General features: G+C 56.5%; 4 protein-coding genes across 4 annotated transcripts; 2 read left to right on the top strand and 2 right to left on the bottom strand.

The window, feature by feature from the left end:
• Positions 1-523: 523 nt before the first annotated feature.
• B0T26DRAFT_694790 (uncharacterized protein) lies at positions 524-1,996 on the bottom strand. Its single transcript, XM_060441255.1, has 2 exons — positions 1,437-1,996; positions 524-1,313 (listed from the first exon to the last, which is right to left on the bottom strand). The coding sequence occupies exons 1-2, from the start codon at positions 1,578-1,580 to the stop codon at positions 963-965; spliced, it is 495 nt and encodes a 164-aa protein (XP_060300356.1). The 5' UTR covers positions 1,581-1,996; the 3' UTR covers positions 524-962.
• A 2,018-nt stretch (positions 1,997-4,014) lies between these two features.
• On the top strand, positions 4,015-5,014 carry B0T26DRAFT_639277 (uncharacterized protein; the record flags this gene model as incomplete). Its single annotated transcript, XM_060437120.1, has 4 exons — positions 4,015-4,183; positions 4,247-4,358; positions 4,443-4,591; positions 4,854-5,014. Coding segments are annotated over 4 exons (591 nt in total), but the record flags the coding sequence as incomplete, so codon positions are not given.
• Positions 5,015-8,909: 3,895 nt separating this feature from the next.
• On the top strand, positions 8,910-10,515 carry B0T26DRAFT_639723 (uncharacterized protein; the record flags this gene model as incomplete). The annotated part of the gene is made up of 3 exons (XM_060437159.1): positions 8,910-9,391; positions 9,450-9,984; positions 10,045-10,515. 3 exons carry the CDS (start codon positions 8,910-8,912, stop codon positions 10,513-10,515), a joined length of 1,488 nt encoding a protein of 495 aa, XP_060300354.1.
• A 448-nt stretch (positions 10,516-10,963) lies between these two features.
• On the bottom strand, positions 10,964-12,305 carry B0T26DRAFT_639416 (glycoside hydrolase superfamily; the record flags this gene model as incomplete). The annotated part of the gene is made up of 2 exons (XM_060437133.1): positions 10,964-11,868; positions 11,948-12,305. 2 exons carry the CDS (start codon positions 12,303-12,305, stop codon positions 10,964-10,966), a joined length of 1,263 nt encoding a protein of 420 aa, XP_060300353.1.
• Positions 12,306-14,682: the final 2,377 nt, after the last annotated feature.

The following is a 14,682-nucleotide window of genomic DNA, read 5'->3' as shown; positions in this document are numbered from 1 at the left end:
ACGGGCTTCAAGATATAGAGGTTGCGTCCTTTGCTTCGCTTTAGGTACCTTCCTGAGTATCTAGGTGGTTTAGAAAGAGTTTGTGGCTTTATTTCTGCGATTTTTCATGTCAATAATAAAAGAGATGTTTAATTTCATCGTTATCCCGTGAATGCATTTAGTCAGGTCGCTCGCTCGAGTCAAATTCCACAGATGAAATGCAGCGCTGAAGTTTGTTCTAGTGTAATAGCTTGCTTATATTAAAGCTCAAAGGCATGACGCATTAACTTGACTGCCTCTCTCTTTTTCTCTCTCTCTAAAAGTCGGGCGGACAAGAACAAATATGTTAGTCGCGCACTGTAATAATTAGAGCCCGAGAACCCAATGATCTATACGCCAAGCCAACAGTTAATAAAACAGTAAATGCCACATTGAGGCAGTGCGTGGTTGGTGACGCAAAGAGAAAGATGGCCTGCTTTTCAGCCGCTGCGAGGCAGACGATAAGAAAGTCCACCAGTATCAGGTGACTTGTCCAATCGAGACCCCCGAGAGACGGAGCGGTTCCGGGCCGGAAGGTTGGGGAGTGCAAAACTGAGGCCGCTGGGTTCGGTCGCGTAGCCTGCTCCTCCTCCTCCCAAGTCTTTGCGGGCCGGCTTGCGCTCTTCCTCCCGCTCGCTGTCAAGTACTCCCCGGCGTCCGCCATCGGACAAAACACGCGCCCTCTTCGCTTGTGGCGACAACGCCGCCTCTTCTGCCTTTTCCTCGTTGTATTGCGTTAATGCTCCCGTAGCCGTATCTAAAAGGTCCAATATCATGGGTAATTTGTGTCGTGGGCCAGATTCGGCCAAGCCATCGCCCCACAACACTTTATCCTTCTCCACCTCCGTCTCGATTTCCGCGGCGGGGCCGGCAACAGGAGCAGCAATGTCATCTCCAGCTCCCGCTGCTCGGCCGCCGCCGCCGCCGCCGCTAGGCTGGCCTTCCTAGACGCCGCCCAAAATATCGACCTTTATGCCACTAGGGCCCATCTTAACAGCCTCCCGGCTACCGCCGCCATCGATCTTGGTTTCCAATGTTGATGTTGTCTCGCTCTGCTGCAACACGTTGTACAGCCATTGGGCGACGAGAAACGAGCCGACGGCCCACACCGAGACGGTGGCAGCAACGGCGCTTGCGAGGAACAGGGCGGGCACCAACAACAACAGGGCGAGTCCCGACAGGAACAGCGTGGAGACCAGCGCGGCGCCGATGGCGACGAAGAAGACGGACCCGGCGAACGCCAGGAAGACCAGCACGGGGATGATGCAGAAGATCACTTCAAAGAGGATAAATGTCTGAGTGGGTTTGCAAGATTGCAGGTCAGACACGAGCCCCAATGAAGGGATGAAAGAGCCGGAAACGGGATGAAATGCGGGGTGTAAGAGGGGCAGGCAGGGTAGTCACTACGCAGTACGCACAGCAAGCAGCGGGTGGGCCATGGCAAAGTCGAGCACATGCGTGTAGGCCCTTTGGCGCGACTCGGGCGGCACAAATCGGTCGACATGGTGCTGCGTGAAGCCGACCAGCCTGGAGGCGGCAGTGTTAGGGCCGGCCACGACCATGGTGGTTCGGGAGCGGAGTGAGTCGACGGTCCCCTAGACGAGCAGTACGACGGTTCGGTAGAAGGAGGCGGCGCGGAGGAGGAGACGGAGGGAGCGCCCGGGGATCTTTATACCGTCCAGCGTGGCGGTGTTTGGGGGGTGGTGTTGGTGGAAGGTTGTTGGAATGCTGGGATGATGGATGGATGGATTGAGGGGTTGGCGGCGCGTGGCTGACCTGAGCTGCGCTGACCAGACCTGCCTGAATATTGGACAAGAGGCGTGACGATGCGTTAAAGAAGATGGAACAATCAAAGGGAAAAGAAGTTAGGAATCTCTCAAAGCCTTGGGAAATCGAATGATTGCGTTCGAAAGTAAACATCAGAGCATTGCGGACCGGGATGGGAGGGATACAAGCGAGGCTTTGAGTTTGGCGAGGCATGCTGTGACGTAACCACCTGGCGATCGGGGGTCGCTCAGTGGAGTCAGTGCTTTAGGTTGGGCAAGGGCATTACCAGTGTCCCAGGGTTAGGGTACGTTATGGTCTTGGCTTTGCAGGCTGCTGCTACCTTCCATTCATTGGGAAGCAAAAAGGGGAACCATAACCCGTGCCTCTCTTTTCTGCTACACATGTCCTGTATCACTTAATTGCTGCTAGAACCGCACCTCGGGTTCTTATTTGCATAATGCATGCACCTCGGGGCATTTGCAACAAAGTCCCCAACAGACCTGGTCGCGAGGCTGTTGGGTTGTTCGGGGTTAGTGAATGGTCGCGTTCCTGCCCTCGGCTTCCACTGTCTGCACAGAGTCAATACCATCCGAGCATGCAAGCATTCCCCGTCAACCTCGGGCGTCGTAGGATACATCCAGGCCATACAAACGCCAGCACCTACTCGCCTTCCGGGCTTCAAGTCTAGAACAACAAAGTCCTGAACTGTAGCAATCATCCCTAGTCATCGTTAGTCATAGTCCAGCTACAATATTAGGCAGGCAACCAGCTCGGCCGTCCCCAGGATTTCCATCCCCGCATTTCACTTTGACGGTAATATAACACCAGACCGGAGCCCATATACGCCCCGGAGATTTGATGAATGGTCATGTGTGCCGTCGAGGCTCGTATATTATCCGCGCCGCCATAACAGGGCAGCTATATGTCCTTCCTCCCGTCTGCGAGTCCTTATGTTGCTGTGACAGAACCCAAACCAGCATCTAGTCTGGGGGATCAACCTGTTGAGGTCGTTATGCATATGCTGGCGCAGATGTAAACGAGTCGCCCTGTTCAACCCCATCGATAGTTAGGCAAGGAGTCGCTATAGGTAATGTATGTACATGCCTGGCAAATGGTTGGCACGCCTTGACAAACCACTGACTAAAGATTCAAGGGCACAAAGCCAACCCCATTACGCCATGGTCATGTACATGATTTGACGTCGACTGACGACGCGGCCTTGGCCATGCGCGGCCTTGGCCATGTCGCCACGAGCACAACTCCCGAGACGGAGATTATGGGCCAATGGGAGATTTCTGGGGATTTCCACGAGTCGTAATGTCAAAAGGGGGAAGCACCACACAATCAGCACGGCGGGGTACCCGAAGGCTTGTTTTGACAGGAGCGCTGCGAGATGCCGCACCTCCGGGTATTTTGCCTGACCGGTGTCTACCTGCGTACTGTGTCTATATGTCCGTACCGACGTCGTGCAAGCAAATAACGATGACCGCGAAATTACTGACAGTGCCGATCCTCGTCGGCCTTGCCCAGGCTATTATGGACCAGAGAGATCTGCCAGCACGCCATAACACCACAAGCACACGCACACCATCGGTCACAGTCGCGGTCCCTTGCGGCGCTGCTGGTAAACATCAAGTGGCGCTGCCGGTCTGGCCTTCAGTCCACTCACCATCACAACTACCTACTCACGTCATGACTAATTAATATGCTCCTTGCTGCCCCAGCTTCGACCGACTACCTATTTTCAGACTATAGCCTGATTCCCCCGGGGGGTTGCTCGTGTACAAGAGCACACACACACATGAAGCCATGTATGTGTCCGTGTAGCCACATCCTCACCTGGTCGGCGGAATCCCCCAACGTCACGACCTGGCGGCTGATGGGCCATGGTTGGCCACTCGTGGATTGCTAATGCCGCCTATATTAGGGGGGCGAGCGCTGCTGGGACTGCGAGTCGCGTCGGGCTACAAGACAGGTAGGTATATAGACTCAGCAGACGAGCCGTTGCCTTTTATCTTTGCAGTGCCATGCTTGCTTGCTTGGTTCTCTCCGTGTCCCCATCGGATCCAAACCGGGTCCAGTCTTTTGGCAAGTTCCTTGGTCCTGCGCCGAGTGGGGCAAATCACATCCTTGTGTGGCATCGCAGCCCCTTTCTAACAAGCCGTGTCCGGTACGCAGCTTAGCTAGGTAGCCACACAGGCTCACCACCAAGCAAATTCTCTGCCCGCCATGGCTCGCTCGCTGTGGACGTGGCTGGCGCTCCTGGCCCTGCAGCTGGGAGCAGCCACTGCCGACAACTCCGCCTGCACCTGCACCGGCCTTGACTACACCGATGGCGGCTCGTACCTCGTCGACGGGTCCGCCGACGGCGACTTTACCTTTACTTCGGTCTTCAGCTGTGAGCAACCTCAAGACTATACCCTAGTCATGACGAGCCAAGCCTAACACTTCGCCCCCTTAGCCTGCAGCACGCCCGACACTGTCCAGCCGATCCTCGTTGGGCCCAATAACGAGCAGTTTACGTGCGGCGCCATTGAGATGCAGATCGACGACGAGCAGCAGCGGTCGTCCTGGTCAGTGCCGCCTTGAGCTTCCCCGCTGCAATCTCCTAAACCAAGACGTCATGCGTATGCGTTGCTGACACGCCATGTCCGCAGCGGAGTGCCGTACTCGCAAATGTCGTCGGGAACCTGGACCATCGTGATCCAGGCTGACAACACCAACTTCCAGGTGATCCGCGTGTTCCAGCTGACCGTGACGACGGCCGACCACGTCACCACGACGGTGACGCCGACGGTGGTCGTGGGTGTGACGAGTACGGCGCCGGGCGTGAGTATGTTACACCACCGGGCTAGCCAGCCCCTTTTTCGTTTCCTGTCAACAACCGCCCCCCTTTTTCTTCTTTTCCTCCCACAACACCATCGCCGCCCCCGTTTCCCCCCTGCCCCCTTCCACAAAAGCACAAACAAAACAACAACCCCCTAGGCAACCACTAACAACTCCCACCCCGTAAGTAATCGAAACAACCCTCACCGAGACCTCCACCGTAATTGGCCGCGCACCAACAGTCGTAAGCCGTTGCGGTGACAGCCCGTCCGGCACGCGCACGCTCACGCAGTGGCTGCCCGCGCCCGTGACAACGATCGAGACGGTCGTCGAGCACACGCGCACGGCGGGAGTAACCACGTCGGCGTACGTGACGACCGTGGGCGTCGCGGCGTACTGTCACGGCGGGCGCGCGGCCGCTGCGCCTGTTGCTGATCGGCCTGCTCCCGCGCCGGCGCAGCCAAAGCCGAGCGGGTGCAGTGATGGCTGCCGGCCGTGGTATTCCTCTAGTGGGTGGGGGTGGCAGTCTGGTGGGCGCAGCTCGGGAGGGAGTTCGGGAGGTGGGAGCGGTGGCGGGCCGTCGGGCGGCGGGGGGCTGGGCGGAGGTGGCTCAGGGGGTGGGCGAGGAGGTGGAGGCAGCGGTGGTGCCGGTGGCGGCGCTGGTGGTGCTGGCGGAGGAAGAGGTGGTGGTGGTGGTGGCGGAGTAGGTGGTGGTGCAGGGGGTGGTGGTGGTGGCGGAGTAGGTGGTGGTGCAGGGGGTGGTACGGGAGGCGGACGAGGCGGGGGAGGCAGCGGTGGTGCTGGTGGAGGTGCTGGTGGTGGTGGAGGAGGTAAAGGTGGTGGTGGCGTAGGCGGTGGTGCCGGTGGGGGAAGTGGAGGAGGAAGGGGTGGCGGCGGCAGCGGCGGAGGAGGACTGGGTGGTGGCGGCTCAGGCGGTGGAAGCCGAGGCGGCGGCTCGGGCGGCGGCTCGGGCGGCGGCTCGGGTGGTGGAAGTCGGGGTGGAGGTGGTGGTGTAGGTGGTGGTGCCGGCGGCGGAACCGGAGGAGGTAATAGGGGCGGCGGCGGCGGTGGAAGCAGTGGCGGAGGCAACCGAGGTAAGATGAAGCCCCAACTTCACTTGTCTCTACTCTAGGGTTCGGGAACTAACCGCGAGAACTACAGGCGGCGGTGGAGGATCCGGTGGAGGATCCGGTGGAAATAGAGGCGGCGGCGGTGGTGTAGGCAGCGGGGGAGGCGGAGGCGGAGGAGGAAGCAGGGGAGGCGGTGGTGGAAGCGGCGGCGGAAGCAGAGGAGGAGGAGGTGGTGGTGGTGGAAGCGGAGGCGGCCGATGTAAGACTCTATAGGGCCTCTCCCTGTGAGATCCCCAATCTGTTCTTGATGCTGACCTACAACTTAACAGCTGGCGGCGGAGGTGGAAGTGGAGGCGGCGGCCGATGTAAGGCTCAACAAAGCCTCCCCCCTTGAAACGATCCCTCTGGTCCTCAGTACTGACATCTAACTTATAGCCGGCGGCGGCGGCGGAGGCGGCGGAGGCGGTGGTGGCGGCGGTAGAGGTACGCTCGAAACCCTTACCAGTGCTCCTTGACACGAACTTACAGACATGTAGGCGGTGGCGGCGGCGGCGGCGGTGGTGGTCGTGGTGGCCATGGCCGTCGTGCAGTCAAGGCCGAGCTTCAGCAACGCGAGGCGGTCAAGGCAGCCGCGTTTACGACGACTGTTGAAGCATCAACTACGGTCACGACAACTTCGACAGTTATCGTCCCCGGACGGACTTGGATCGAGACTGGTGAGTCAACAATTAACTACTTCTAGTTTCCATCGAGAATGCTCAGCTAACTATAAGCCCAGAATACGCCACTGCCACCTCGACTTTGTAAGTCTCCCTAAATGTGCCATTGTTGGCTATCCCGTGCAGCACGGATGCCTGGCTAACCAGACTGCAGCGTTCCTCCTGCCCAAACCATTTGCGACCAGCGAGAGTCGGCCACCGTCACAGTCTTCTCGTCTCAGCCAACGCAGACTGTGCTCGAAGTGAGCGACGTGACTTACAACACCATAGTGACAGTTTGGGTTGGGTACGTACCCCTATCTCTCTTCATTGCAGTCCATTGTACATGTCTTGATGCTAACTGCCCGGCCTATGCAGACAAACGCAGTACACGACGTACACCAACTACCAGTCGGCCTCGATCTGTTGGGCAGCCGGTGGCCAGTATGGAGCCTACTAACGCATGTTGTCTTTTGTCTTTGCGCTGTGTTTGTTGCCATAGTTTATTAACTCTACTTCACACTCCTTCCCCCTTTTAACAAGTCAGCCCTTTTCACCATCCTTTGAGCATGGGCTTGGTATTCAGGTGCATCGTCTTCCTTCCAATTTGTATTTTAAATTTACGTAGCTCTTTCGGAACCTTTAATGTTGTTATTCATTTACCTAAGAAACTGATCACGAGGAATTATCCTAGCGGATTTGGGGAAGGGGCAAATATATGGCCCAAGGACCAAAAGTGAGGCTCGTTCAAAGTAGCAGCAAAAAAGGCCAAATGAGCAACAGGCGTCAAACAAGCTTATACCGGCGTCAAACAAGCTTATACCGGCGTCAAACAAGCTCATATAGGTATAAAACGAGCCACCAACGCCAGGCCGTTAAATTTTATTCATCATGCCAAGCTCGGTGTGGCATGGCTTCCAGCAGACGGGTCCACTGGGAGAGCAGTCTGCCGCCTGAAGGATGGCCTCCGAACGCCCGAAGCGGAATGCTACGGAAGGCAGATCCAGCAGACTAGCCCCGCGGTTTTCTCCAAAAGCCGCTCGCTCTCGGAGACATTCTTGGCTAAATCCTGCCCACGCTTGTTCAAGCCGTGTGCCTGATTAAAAGATGGGGACTGATCCCTGATTCTCTGATCTCTCCTTGGCGTCCCCACACTCGCAGCCCAGGCCCAGGGCAATTGCGAGTTGTCGAGGAAAGAGCTCCCGACGGCGGATTCCACCTGCCCGGCCTGAAACATCGAAGCCGGCTGATTGGGGGAACTTTTTATCATTGATCGTACATCCTTTACCGAAACCCCCTTTCTTCAAGGTTTGATGCCAAACTTGGAGACGCCAGCGTCAACGCTAACGCTATCGATCAGTATCATGGACGAGCCTGGCCGTGTTGCCATTCTTAGCTGGGACGGCATTGAACTTGCGCCCAAATGGCCCTTGTCTTGTCAATCGCGTCAGTCAGGTGCGCTTCTGCCCAACGCCGGGTAATTCCAGCCGCCCAATATAATCCCGTGGTTGGCGTGAACCATTGATCTCGGAGAAACCGGTGCACAACATCCTCCGGCGTCTACTGCGGCATTTGCGGCAGAGACCCTTCCGCCAGAGTCAGTCAAAGCAATCTGTCGATGGTGACACGTGGATATCCCTCTGTGAGGCTGAACCTCAAGATCGCCAAGCATGACCCGTCAAACAATCCGAGTAGAGAGGGAACACGCCAGTCTAAGCGACGGAAGCTCGTCGCGCACGTTTCAGATTAGCCGCATTCCGTCTTGCCCAAGGAGGCGTTCGCTTGTCGGCCCAGTACCACCTGGCTGGTTATGCCCGCCATGGCAGACATGACGGAGCCGCCACTTGACCGCGGATTGATAGCCAAGTCCACTTTAGCTCTCCCGAGGAGCCGTTGACTCGGAGCCCCCAAGCCCTCTGCAGCGGGTGCTATCATGGAAGATCGCCCGAGATCCCTCGTGATCCTTGGCAGGGCAAATCTCGTTAGTAGTACCTCTATCAGCGCCAGCAAATCACCTCGCTCGTCCATATTAACCTTCCGATGTCTCTTAGGCACCCTTCAGCCTCCTCTGCTACATGCATCCCAAGCGGACGATTCCCGGGCTGGGCCGTCACTCACCATTATGGCCGCAGGGACCGGCCCAGTTAATTAAACAACAGTCGGCAAAAACGCTCGACTGATCCGATGTCTTGTCCAGAAAATTCTGACAGTGGATCGACAAGCACGGGGCTTTAAGTGTGGTGAGATCGCCATACGATCCAGCTCTGATAATGGCGCCATTTCCACTGTCTCTACCGCGCGTCCAGTGAAGAGGACCACGAGTGCGTGTCCGATCCTCTTCCCCGGCCGATCCCGAAACGAAACGAATATATCTCGGTGCCTATTTCCCCAGATTTTCTTCTCCACGATCTGAACCAAGGCGGAGGAAGCGAAACGTGGAGATCCCACCAGCGGCCGCACCCCCTTGCACCCATTAACACGAGCAGTCGCCATACACCTTATCTGCATCACGTTGCGACGCGACTGCGGGATGCTGCCGCTGTACCCCCTTCTCGCCCTGTTGGGCTTGGCGGGCGCCTCACCTGCCGCCCACGCTTCGCCCTTCGATAAAGCCGACGCTCTTGCCGACTGCCTGTCAAAGTCTGGCGTGCCGACAGATGCCCTTGGGACTGACGACTGGAAGCTTGATGTCGCTCCATACAACCTCCGACTCAACTTCACCCCGGTGGGGATTGCCGTGCCCACTACACCGAAACACGTTCAAGATGCAGTTGCTTGTGCCGCCAAGCTCGGTGTCAAGGCTAATGCGAAGTGCGGCGGGCACAGTTACGGGTCCTTTGGACTGGGAGGCGAGGATGGGCACTTGACAATCGAGATGGACCGGATGAACAAGGTCGTTCTGGACAACACAACCGGCATCGCCACGATCGAAGGTGGCTCACGTCTAGGCCATGTCGCATGGGAACTTTACAATCAAGGGAATAGAGCCTTTAGCCACGGGACATGTCCAGGGTGAGTCTGCAACGTGGTTACTCAATATTTTTGGCGGAGCGAGCTGACACGAGGTTAGCGTGGGTGTTGGCGGACACGCACTTCATGGAGGATACGGCGTCAGCTCGCATACCAAGGGGCTGGCCGTGGACTGGATGGTCGGGGCGACGGTTGTTCTCGCCAATTCAACCATCGTGAACTGCTCGGCGACCGAAAACCCGGATTTGTTCTGGGCACTTCGCGGTGCCGGCGGGTCGATGGGTGTCGTGACGCAATTCCGTTTCCATACGTTTGTGGTCCCTCAGAAATTGACCTTCTTCGTCGGCGCTATGCAGTGGCCGACACAGGAGAGAGCGCTGGTCGGCATGCAAGCAGTCCAGGACTTTGCCCAGAGTATGCCGCCCGAGTTGAACATGCGTCTTTTCATTGCGCCACGGTTCATCAACATCGAGGGGCTGTACTACGGTGATTCGGCGACTTTGACAGCCACCCTGGCACCACTTGTCAAGAAAATCAATGCCACGATGCAACTAGTGCAGGAGGGCGGGTGGCTGGATCAGCTCAAGCACTTTGGCAACGGTGTCACCGTTGACCAGACTCATCCGTACAACTTTGTAAGTCGGCAACTTGCTCATTTTCCGATACTCGTCCTCATTTACTGACCACTGAGAAAGCACGAGACTTTCTACTCGTCCAGTCTATACACCAACGCGCTCAACGATACGCAGCTCAAGTCCTTCGTTGGCTACTGGTTCAACGTTGCGAAGAAGAACAAGCGCGATTGGTACGTGCAAATCGACCTCCACGGCGGGAGCACGTCTGCGGTAACGAAGCTGGAGGTGGACGCCACATCGTATGCCCACCGCGATTATCTTCTCATGTATCTCTTCTACGACCGGGTCGACAGGAATGTTGCGTACCCGGCGGACGGATTTGCAACCACGCAGAACTTCATCCGCAACATCACGGACGGCATGGGAAATAGGGCGTGGGGCCAGTACATCAACTACCCAGACCCCAACATGGACCAGATCACGGCGCAAGCCAACTACTGGGGCACCCATTTGCCGAAGCTACAGGCAGTCAAGAAGGCCGTGGATCCCGGAGACGTGTTCAACTATCCACAGGGCATCTTGCCTGCATGAGCTGCGCTCCCATTCGGCCATGTCGTACCAGGATCTGGGAGCAGGATAAGGACGGCTCATCAAGTGTCATTGAACGTCATCATCAGATTGATATTTATACCCCTTGCATCTTGCATTTCGCATGACGACCGAGAGAGGCGGCAGGGAATAAACATCACAGAGTGCTATCCTTTTTCAATTTCAAGCGGCACTTTTTACTGTTCAGTGCACTTTTGATCTCCGTCGACGCAAAGAATGTTCCCCATGAATAAAAATGCGCTTTCAATGTAAAATGGCCCGAGGCACTTTTCTTATGCACTTCTGTGATTCTCAAATCAAGAGCATCCCAAAGCCATTCTCTATCAAGGTATCATTCATTACCGCATTTTCCGGACTCCCGAAACGCCATCGACAGGATTCCACGACAAGATCAGGACACAAGAGCCCGTACTATTCTCCGCGTTTTATTTTACAAGGCAAGAAAGACTACCCCAACAAGCGGCAACAAGAAGCTGCCGAGTCCCTTGGCCGTAATGGCCTCAAGCAATGAATGTCCTCCACTTGTCGGCAAAGGCGACGCCGCCGCAGTACCACTGCCTTGCGTAAATGATGTCGGCGAAGATGTCGTTGCCACTGTCGGCGATGCCGATGCCGGTGCCGAAGTACCCCCAGCCTGGACTCGAGCGGCTGCCGCCTGGACGAGGAGGTTCGACACAGCGAAGTAGGCAGGCTTCTTGGTGTAGTTGGCCGTGAAGAGACAGGCGTCGCCCTTGCCGGGAAACGTGCTCGGAATCCAACTGTATTTATCAGTAAACTGCCAGACGGTGATGCCTAGGCACTTGGGCACGGCCAAGCAGGCGTCGACGGCCGACACGTAGTCGCGCGATTGCTGCTCGAGCGCGCTCGGCGTCGCCGGCAGTTTGGTGTGGGCAATGTCGAGCTCCGAAAGCGTCACATCGAGCCCTAGCGACGTGAAGCGCTCCATGGTGGCGACGAGCGACGTCTTGTTGGGCGTCTGCCCGACATTGAAGTGCGCCTGGAAGCCCACGCCATCGATGCGCACGTTTGCACTCTGCAGAATCTTGACAATGGCCACGGCTCCGTCCGCCTTGGCCTTGATCGTCTCGAGGTTGAAGTCGTTGTAGTACAGCTTGCTGTCGGGGTCCGCCGCCGCCGCCGCCGTGAACGAGATTCCCAGGTAGTCGGTCCCCAGCGTCTGCAGGAACACGTCGTTGCGGAACGTGCCATTGTCCGCCAACGCTTCGTTCACCACGTCCCAGCTGTAGCACTGCCCCTTGAAGTGGCCCACCACGTTGGCGATGTGCGCTTGGATGGCTGCCGTCAATGTAGCCCGTGTCCAGCTCGTTGTGGAGACTTTCCGTGGTCAGCATCTCTTTGATCACGGGCTGGTATTTACAGACACCAGAGCTGGAGGTATTGGACAGCGGCTTACTAAACTGCGGCAGTTGCGAATGCCAGGTTAGTGTGTGGCAGCGGAACAGTTGTCGATTGGCCTTGGCCCGCGAAGCGACGACGTCCGAGTTGTTGTAGACGAACTGCCTCAACGTGGGCTGCACAACCTCCCACTTCTGCGAGTTCTCAGGCACGATCATGCCGAACTCGCTCTGGTTGGTGGCGATGGCCTGGTACGGGACGTCGTTGATGTTGTTGGTGTCGGTGGCCGTGCCGAAGAACAGCTTCCCCGATGCCACGAACAGCGAGTGCAACCCTTGGCCTGCAGGCGGCGACGGCGATGTCGCCTGCGCCCACGCTCTGCTCCCACCCGAGCTGGCCAGCAAGCCCGACAGCATGGCCAGGCTGGCTAATATTCTCCGCGCCATTGCTGTTTAATACGGCGAGTGTGGGTTGGGGGGGGGGGGTTCTCACAACCCCTGGTTGAGAAGCACCGTGGTCGTTTTATATTCTCCAACAAAAACCAGAAGGCCAGAGAAGGAGAGGCTTCGAGAACACGGGGACGGAGGGAATGGAAGCTCAGATCGCTATCTATCGGGTTTTATTCGACTCGGCTACCACTGCTGCTCCTCCCGTTTCCCTGTCCCGAATGCCTCGGGACCGCCGCTCGTGGGCGATCACGAGTATCAAGAGGCTAGCCAGGGCGGAGAGGGGTAAAGAGCAAATAGTTCCGGAGCTAAGGAGAGCTTCCCGCGAAGCGCTAACGAGTTGAAGTCTAGATTGGGATTGTTTTGGGAAACTCGCGCTCCTTTTCTTGCCTTGTGCTGCTGCTGCTTTCCATTTTGGGTTTGCCTGTTTTACCATGGTTGCATGCCATGGCATTAAGGACGCGTGCATTGCTACACCCCCAGACCCCATGGGAAACCGGCTGGGCTGGCGATCTTTTCACACGTTTCAGAATCATGGAGTCGAAAAAGCACGCGGCGCGGACACCTGAGCGGAAATTCCCCGGCCGTGAGACGCCGCCAAATACAACTGTAGCCGGCCTTTTGTCAATGCGCCCTCATGCAACGACGGAACCACGAAAGCATTCTCCTATGCGATTTGGGAATTCCACGAGGGCCGTCAGTCGATTGACTCCGTCTGTCTGTGTCTGCTGCTTTTTTTGCATGACTGGGTGAGGGGGGTGGTATTTACCAGCGCCCAGCCCCTAATTAGTAGTCTGTAAGTCTAGGCCTTGATCTTGTTCGTTTCGTCTCCAACGAGCCTCTAGACTAGAACAGGTGCGTGCGGTCCAAGCAGCTAGCCGCCAAGCGGGCAGCATTGCAACATTCCTTGATGTAATCAAGGTCGTAGCTAACGATCTGACGTCTGAAACCACCACTCCCAGGAAGGGACAAATTGCAGGCCAATGCCACCCAGGCTAGCCGCTTGCTGGCAGCGTTGACTATAGGTTGGTCGACATGGCAAGGCACCGGCAACGGAGCTGCCAAGCGTCAGTGTCCAGTCCCAGTTCCACGGATTCGTGCCTCCGTGATGAGCGTGCACTCGCTGCATCGTGGGATTGTGGGGAACCCTGGACGGCGCCATGTTTGGTTCTGCTGATCATCTCCCCTGCAGGTGACACTAAGTTGGGGTGGGTTGGACTTTGGACTCGACAGCCCGCTGCCATCAGGCTCGAGAGTGATTTTCCTTTCTCTTGTGTCCGTCTATGGCAGTACAGTGATGAGAAATAGCGACGAGCGATGGCATTCGCGATAGAGGCAACAGAGCACCACGACCGACATGCCATCGGGTTTAAATACCTCGGCTTTATTGCATTGGATTGAGGGTGTTGACGAGGAGTGTGGTGTCACGACGGAGTCGAGATGCTTGTCTCCTGCGCCCCTGAGCTGCAGGCGGGACGGCCGTGAACTTCCCTTCCAGGCCACCAGAGCTCCCCGATCTCCATCACCCCTCACGTTCTGAAGAGGAACTTACGGCCTGACGTGCATCCTGCACAGTATACCCGCACGCTGTATGGCAACTGGGTAACATCTCATTTTGGTCAGAGCAGGATGTTGGCTTTTTCAAGATCAAGATCAAAATACTGTTATGATAGCTAGACTCCGGTAGCACGTTATCCAGAGTTAGTATTATAACTATGAGCTGAAACAACACAATATTGGCGGTGACTCTAAGGGCGCCTTTGGTTTGGCATGTAAGCTCGGTTACGTTAACTGTTTTCCGTCCCTCTTTACTTGGGTGTGTATTTATCACCAGTAGGCGCCATGGCCAAGTAGAGGGTGTGGCCGCTCAGGGCTTCTAACTGGGAATTTTCTTTGGTTCAAGCCGGTAAGGTAGGTAGGTAGGTGAAAAGCATGTGATAAAAATCTACGACGTTGAGACTCGGGACTAGCCCCGGCCCGCCCGAACTAATGCCTTTCCTTGGGCTTCTCTTCTTTCCTTCCTCAATACGGTCCTTCTTCAACACGGTTCTTCTTACAATCCTTTCGTCGTCGCCGTCATGTTCATCGGTCGTTACCGGAGTCCCTATGTTCCCTATGGTCATTGTGATCCCTGTGGTCCCTGTGGTCCCTGTGGTCCTTTTTTGCCTTATGGTGGTGTAGTCCTTATGGTGCGGTCCTTATAGTCGTGTGGTCCTTATAGTAGTGAAGTCGCCGTAGCCTGTATAGCCCTGAAAATGAACTAGCCTGTCTTTACCGGTAGCTAATGGAATTCAGGGTACTTGTACCAACTAAAATGGCGCATATCAGGAAGTCGCCGAGCAAGAGT

Source organism: Lasiosphaeria miniovina (assembly GCF_030549165.1).
Source record: "Lasiosphaeria miniovina strain SMH2392-1A chromosome Unknown B0T26scaffold_2, whole genome shotgun sequence".
Taxonomy (NCBI): domain Eukaryota; kingdom Fungi; phylum Ascomycota; class Sordariomycetes; order Sordariales; family Lasiosphaeriaceae; genus Lasiosphaeria; species Lasiosphaeria miniovina.
Note: the sequence above shows the minus strand (reverse complement) of the source record. Positions and strands in the feature narration are given on the sequence as shown.